At 47.5% G+C, this 7809-nt stretch overlaps 1 protein-coding gene across 1 annotated transcript in view; it reads left to right on the forward strand.

The window, feature by feature from the left end:
* ano7 (anoctamin 7) overlaps window positions 1-3875 on the forward strand; it is a 13841-nt gene extending 9966 nt beyond the window's left edge. Inside the window, exons 17-23 of the mRNA XM_079354045.1 lie at window positions 61-158; window positions 300-469; window positions 546-751; window positions 847-986; window positions 1060-1150; window positions 2213-2332; window positions 2457-3875. Of these exons, the coding sequence (XP_079210171.1) occupies window positions 61-158; window positions 300-469; window positions 546-751; window positions 847-986; window positions 1060-1150; window positions 2213-2332; window positions 2457-2603 (972 nt within the window). The 3' untranslated portion in view covers window positions 2604-3875. The remainder of the gene's footprint in view (window positions 1-60; window positions 159-299; window positions 470-545; window positions 752-846; window positions 987-1059; window positions 1151-2212; window positions 2333-2456) is intronic.
* Window positions 3876-7809: the final 3934 nt, after the last annotated feature.

Below are 7809 nucleotides of genomic sequence, written 5' to 3' on the forward strand. Positions count from 1 at the left end.
GTGCAGGTGAAGGAGGTGATGAGGAGCATGACAGCTGTTTGTGTGTGTGTGTGCTCACAGTGTGGAGCGGGCGGATGTCTGATTGAACTGGCTCAGGAGCTGCTCGTCATCATGGTGGGAAAACAGCTGATCAACAACGCCCAGGAGTTCATCTTACCGTAAACACACACACACACACACACACACACACACACACACACACAACACACACACACACACGGACCTCCATCTGTTTATGGATGATTGTTTATGACACTCCTTCAAAATGAAAGCACGACTTGTTCCTAATATGGTGGCAGGAAGTTGAGGACGTGGTGGCAGAAGAAGAAGACTCGTCCCCGTGTGAAGGAGGTGAAGAAGGAGGCGGGAGAGGAGACAACAGGGGAGGTGGTGGAGGAGGAGTCTCCCTGGGAGGCAGACTACCAGCTGCTGGTCTGTGAGGGACTCTTCAGTGAATACTTGGAGATGGGTAAGCGTTGACACATATTCTGCGTCCTGATTGGCTGAGAGGGAGCTTGACTGAGGTGTCTCGTTGTGTTCCTCAGTGCTTCAGTTTGGTTTTATCACCATCTTCGTGGCGGCGTGTCCTCTGGCGCCGCTCTTCGCTCTCATCAATAACTGGGTGGAGCTTCGTTTGGACGCTCAGAAGTTTGTGACTGAATATCGCCGCCCGGTGGCGGAGAGAGCTCAGGACATCGGCATCTGGTTCACCATCCTGCATGGCATCTCACACATCGCTGTTCTAAGCAACGTAAGACCTTTCAGCATCTCTGCTGCGTGCTGATTGGAGGTTTTCTGATCAGCTGATCACGAGGAGTCGCTCTGACCTAACCTTTGTGCCTTTAGGCGTTCCTCATCGCGTTCACCTCGTCCTTTGTGCCTCGTCTGTACTACCGCTACATCAAGGACAGCACTATGACCGGCTACATCAACTTCACCTTGGCATCATCGCCGCGCAACTACAGCCAGCATCACACGCCGTGCAGGTGGGCCACGGCGCTCAGACACGCTCACAGAACGCACGCCACGCTCAGGCTGTAACTTTGTTCTGGTGTGCAGGTATCGAGGTTTCAGAGATCAAGACGGAGATCACCTCCCTGAGTACTTTCACCTGCTCGCCATCAGACTCACCTTCGTCATCGTGTTCGAGGTCAGTGTCTCCCACATGTCTAAGTCTGTGTTCACAACATCGTGACGACACAACACGTCTGCTCAGATTGAGGAATCAACTCAATGCAAAACATCAGCAGGTGCTAAAGCTCAAATACTTTAAACTAAAGGACAAAACCAGCTTCCTCCGTCGACTCTCTGGGATTCTTATAAACGAGTGATCCGTCCTCTAAACTAACATTTAAAAAGTAGGTCCATACCTGTGGAGTGATCCGGGCTGAAGTCTCTGTGGGACTTATTAATCACAGTTAAACTGATGAACAGGCGCTCCTCAGCTGAAGCTGAACTCACTCGCTTTGTTTCGATAGTTTATGTCCTGAACTCGGGTCGTGGACTTTAAGAGAGCCACGTCAGCTGTGTTTTACATCATGAATCAAAGGGGAGTGAAGATCAAGATCCCTGGATTGGACTTTGATTCGTTGGGTTGTGATTTTATTTGTGTTTCAAAGTGTTTCTTTCAGGATCTCCTCCAGTGTGCTGCTTATTGTTCTGTGACACAAACACAAACATTTAATTTGAAACAAATTTGTGGCTACAGCTGAGAATTTTTGATCAGAAACTTGTTTAAAGTCTGTAAAGTCTTCCTGTTTAAAATGAAACATGAGCGTTGGCTAGCAGCTGTTGACTGCTGTTCAGTTTATGCTAACTGAAGTTGGGGCGGTATGATGCTAGCTCGGGCCTTTTAATCGTTCCTGAAGTTCTTCACTTTCATTTTACAGACGCTGCATGCTGAACATGTTGGCTCAAACTTGTGTGGCCTCACGCTCTTCTTGGTCCGTACACAGTACTGGTACTATGAGAGTCATGTATCACCAACTCTGAGAGCTAGCAAATGATAGCAGCGCCACTTATTAGCCAGGACCAACAGCTCATGCTCCAGCTGTGCGTCAAGAAAGAATCCTGTCTGCAGGCTTTGAATCCACTCAGAATCGTAGACCTTCATTTTTGTGGTTCTAACGTGATAAAAACCTTTTCCCACGTACCGGATCAATCATGTTCCTGTTGTGACCTGATTGGTGCTCTTCCACTGTCTCTTCGTCAGCATGTGGTCTTCTTCATTGGACGTCTGATTGACATGATGGTCCCTGACATCCCCGAGGAGGTGGAGGTGAAGATAAAGAGGGAGCACTACATGGCTAAGGAGGCGCTGGCTGAAAATCAGGTAACTCGTCCAATGATAGGGTTGTTCAAAGTTTGTTGTTCTGTTTTTTTTACCACCTGGTTCTGGTTTGTGTTTATTGCCTTTGAGCACATACACTTAGTTACAGTGTGGTTTGTTCCTCCAGGCTTTGGGGAAAACCATGATTCCTGATGAGACGGATGTCAGGACAAAGGATCTGAGACAGCGGGCGCCGAGAGCCTCACCGCCACAGAGCGACTCCCCTCCCCTAAACCTGAAGGGAATCCCTGAAGAACCGGAAACACACAGCTGACATCACTACTGTTCTCCAAAAACCTCAACATCCACATCTGCTGGACTGAGATAGACCCTGATCAACCTGTGACAGATCGACAAGAACGAGAACTACATTCAGCAAGACCTCTACAAGAATATGGCAAGACCAACAAGATCCTGATCTGAACAACTATTTCTGGACGTACAGGGAAATGGGACTTCTGTTCGACATGACAAGGACCTTAGCCTCTAGATATCTACAAGACTTCTGAACCATTCCAGCTTCAGGAGATCTTTTACTAGAACTGCACATAATCAGTGAGACTTAATTTTAGCATCTAATCATTCTGGTTTAGATGCTGAAATTGACATCTACACAAGCTCTTCAACGGACCATAGTCCATGACGATGGAAAATGTTCGATAGCAAATCTTCAAGGAACTCTGCCAGACCTTTAAAAGATCCCTAAGCAGTAAATACTTACATCTCTTTGTAGATCTGAACACAAGCATCCACAAGGCGTTAAACTAGAGCCAGATCTAGAGAACGGTACGTGGACATGAACAGATTTCAGGTTTCATGAGACCTAAAGAAAACTCCAGGAGTTCTAAAACAAGAGCTCTGCAGTCCGTCAGACCTGAACAAGGACTACACAGAAGGTCGCACAGAGGTCATATGTCTTCAAGACCAACAAGTGAGCAGAGTAAAAGAAACCCTGAAATCTTCCATTTCTATATGCAATTTTAAAACTTCAGATGAAATATGTTTTATATTTTTTTGTTATGTTTGTTGTTTGTGTGCAATTATTGTGGGACAACATGAAATTCAATATTTTGGGATCTTTTGCCTTTATTGGATAGAACAGCTGCAGAGAGACAGGAAATATTGGGAGGAGAAATGACGACATGCAGCAAAGTCAGAGTCGCACCCACGACTGCTGCAATGAGGACTACAGCCTGCATGATGTAACCGCTAGGCTAACACTTCTAGCTGACTCTTGTTTAGGTTTGAAAAGTTCAGTCGATTGTCATAGATAAATGAGTTTAGGCACCAGTGGATAAGAGCTCTCAGACTGAACTTAAATCACGGATTTGATCAACTGTTCCATCCTTAAGACAAAAACAAAGAGGGGAAAGAAGAATATATCTTTGAGAAGGTTTAAAATAAGATGTAAATAAAAGTCTTTGAGGAGTAAGATGTTGATGTTTTCTTTGCTTCCTTTTTATCAGATAATCTTTACTGCAGGATGGAGAAACTGACGTGTGGCTCTTCCTGTTCCTTTCACCATCTGCAACATTACAAAGTCGTTGGCACTGCATTTTCAATGTGACCTTTTCAAATCAATTTATCGGTTTTAACACTAAAACTGTGAAACTCTAATTTGACTCAATTCTTAAATGTCTTTCCCATAAAATTCCATTAAAATGTCATTATTTACAATTAATAAACAGTAAATGACGCCTTGTTTTTTTATTTGACAAGTATCCCAATGAAGACATGAATTCAATTTAAATAAAAACTGTTATTTATCACTGAGGGGCAATTCAATGCAATTTATTGCGGGGGGGTCAATACATTTAAAGAGACACACAAATAAAAGCAGAGCGTTCTGAGAGCTGGTTTCTACAGGGTCACACACCTCTGGTGTCATATTGGGGGGGAAAGGGGAAAATATGTCCTCCTTAAAAAAACGCTTTCTTTATCATCACTGCCCTCAGCTTTTGTTCCTGTGCTCATTTTCAACTCTGCCTGCTTCTTGGATGTTTTCATGCTTCTATTTAAGCTTGTAGCACATATGAGTTCAATGCAATCATTAACCCTTTCAATTTTACATTTGTTCAATATATATTTTATCTTTCAGGTACAAAATGTGTTAATCCTTCTTATACATTTTTAAAAACATTATGTTTATGACAAAATCAAGCATTTAGTTCATTTGTTTGTTTTTTTAAACATTCACAACACAAGAGTTGTGCATCTGTTTACATCTGTTTACATCTGAGCTCCATGTAAGTGGTTTCATATAAAAAAGCTTTACTTTAAAGTTTCTGTTTCCCAAAATGTGAGGAAACCCGGTCAGGCGCTCTGCGGACACCTAAACTCGGTCAGTGCGTGACGTGTAGGACCTCCTCCTCCGACACACAGCAGCAGTAATGGCGGACTACGAGAGCTACGACGACCGGGACCGGGCCTACGGTAGCTTTGGTGGCGGCAGAGGGTGAGTCTCCGCTTCGCCCGACAAGTCTGATACATGTTTCACATCTAAACCTGGGCCGGACTGTCGCCGCGGTCCCCGTCGCTGTCCGCTCCGAGCCTCGGTGCGGGCGGCCAGGCCCCGGAGCACGTCCCGCCCCGCGCTTGCGAAGCAGCCCCGGCATGAGTGCGTAGGGCCCGGGTAGAGCGGCTGGGAAACACCGCGGTCCCGGTGCATACAGGCTAACTGTTAGCATGAAGCTACCGAAACAAACGGACCCATGTGGCGGGGATGTGACCCGGTGTTCTGGTAGGAAAATGACGTCAGTCTGATCGGTGTTTGCAGTAAAGAAGGCGCCGTGGTGAGTGTAGGCCGCAGCAGGTGGAGGTGGTGGCGGGGCTGCGGCTGCAGGCTGCCCGCATGGCTGCATCATGTGTCCGCAGAGTCCTCCACACGGGGACCATGAGGCTGGACTAGAACCCTGACTGTGTCCTGGTCCTCTGCTGGTTTCTGCTCTCTTATTTGTTTATTATGAATCTAACCCTCAGTGAGAGTCTGCTGATCCTGATTCAAAGTCTGTGATCAGGGTACCTGCAGGTCCGGATCCAGACTCTGTGATCAGGGTGTCTGCAGGTCCGGATCCAGACTCTGTGATCAGGGTGTCTGCAGGTCCTGATCCAGACTCTGTGATCAGGGTGTCTGCAGGTCCTGATCCAGACTCTGTGATCAGGGTGTCTGCAGGTCCTGATCCAGATTCTGTGATAGGGTGTCTGCAGGTCCTGATCCAGACTCTGTGATCAGGGTGTCTGCAGGTCCTGATCCAGACTCTGTGATCAGGGTGTCTGCAGGTCCTGATCCAGATTCTGTGATAGGGTGTCTGCAGGTCCTGATCCAGACTCTGTGATCAGGGTGTCTGCAGGTCCTGATCCAGATTCTCTGATCAAGGTGTCTGCAGGTCCTGATCCAGACTCTGTGATCAGGGTGTCTGCAGGTCCTGATCCAGACTCTGTGATCAGGGTGTCTGCAGGTCCTGATCCAGACTCTGTGATAAGGGTGTCTGCAGGTCCTGATCCAGATTCTGTGATCAAGGTGTCTGCAGGTCCTGATCCAGACTCTGTGATCAGGGTACCTGCAGGTCCTGATCCAGATTCTGTGATCAAAGTGTCTGTAGGTCCTGATCCAGACTCTGTGATAGGGTGTCTGCAGGTCCTGATCCAGACTCTGTGGTCAGGGTGTCTGCAGGTCCTGATCCAGACTCTGTGATAGGGTGTCTGTAGGTCCTGATCCAGACTCTGTGATCAGGGTGTCTGTAGGTCCTGATCCAGACTCTGTGATAGGGTGTCTGCAGGTCCTGATCCAGACTCTGTGATAGGGTGTCTGCAGGTCCTGATCCAGACTCTGTGGTCAGGGTGTCTGCAGGACCTGATCCAGAGTCTGTGATCAGGGTTGCTAAGGTACCAGAGTTTTAAACTTCAACAGGTCTGTTTTGTTGCCATGGTAACGTAAACTGAATGTGTAAATGTACAAACATCATAATCAGGGTTATTTATTTCATTAAAATCAGTCGACAACATGAATAAAAACAAATCATAACAAACTCTTCAGAACGTTCCCTCACAGCGCGGCGTGTTTATGATCAGACACGGAGCGAGGAGGGCGAGGGACGGGTACCAGGACTCGAGTAACATGTGGTTACTCTGCGCAGCGTCACATGACTGAGCTAGCTCACTGAATATAGAATAATGAACGGGACAGCTACGGCAACTCTGGAGGAACATTTTACACAGAAAGCAAAAGTCGGTGTCAGAGGAGTCCTGCTGATGGATCACACAGGATAACCACACGCTAACCACACACTAACCACATGCTAACCACACGCTAACGGACTCCTCCAAACTTCAACTTACTATGAACAGGCAGGAAACCACCAGGAAGATCGTTGCTTGTAGCTGATTGGATGATGGAGTTGTAGTGCCGGCAGCTGATTGGATGATGGAGTTGTAGTGCCGGCAGCTGATTGGATGATGGAGTTGTAGTGCAGCAGCTGATTGGATGATGGAGTTGTAGTGCAGGCAGCTGATTGGATGATGGAGTTGTAGTGATGGCAGCTGATTGGATGATGGAGTTGTAGTGATGGCAGCTGATTGGATGATGGAGTTGTAGTGCAGGCAGCTGATTGGATGATGGAGTTGTAGTGCAGGCAGCTGATTGGATGATGGAGTTGTAGTGCAGGCAGCTGATTGGATGATGGAGTTGTAGTGCAGGCAGCTGATTGGATGTTGGAGTTGTAGTGAAGGCAGCTGATTAGATGATGGAGTTGTAGTGCCGGCAGCTGATTGGATGATGTCGTTGTAGTGCCGGCAGCTGATTGGATGATTGGACTGAAGATCCTGAGGAGCTGGGTTAATCCCCTCACAGTCCAGCAGGGGGCAGAACGTCCCTCTGTGGTAGAAAGCAGGCGGGCTGTGGGACTTGATGGTTCCCTCTCAGTCCTCAGAGGATCTTCAGATCCACGTAGGTCCCCGTGTGAAGACCTCGATGGAGGTGCAGCACTCCTGAAGTTTGGGGCGCTTGTTTTGATTTCCCCAGTGAAGTAGAGAGTGATGATCATGAAGGCGCCCCCTGCTGGTGACAGAGAGCTGCTCGTGTGACTCATAGAAGCTCCAGTCCTATGAGGTGTGCTGCGGTCTTGAAACAGGACTTTCGGGTTCTGTGAGCCTGGAGGAGGCGACTCTCTGTGACTCTGTGAGGACCAAGCTTCAGCTGTTTTTCATGTTTAACCCGTCTGCACGCCGTGACTCAGGACGTGATGTCACAGGACGCCGCTGGCAGGTTTCTCCTGCTTCACGAAACTTACAAGACAAGTAGAAAGTTGTGTTTACCCTTGAATTTGAATTTGTGTCATTCAGACACTTCTCTCTCTCTCTCTCTCTCTCTCTCTCTCTCTCTCTCTGTCTCTCTCTCTCTGTCTCTCTCTCTCTCTCCCTGTCTCTCTCTGTCTCTCTCTCTCTGTCTCTCTCTCTCTCTCTCTCTCTCTCTCTCTCTCTCT

This window comes from Symphodus melops (assembly GCF_947650265.1).
Source record: "Symphodus melops genome assembly, chromosome: 10".
NCBI lineage: Eukaryota > Metazoa > Chordata > Actinopteri > Labriformes > Labridae > Symphodus > Symphodus melops.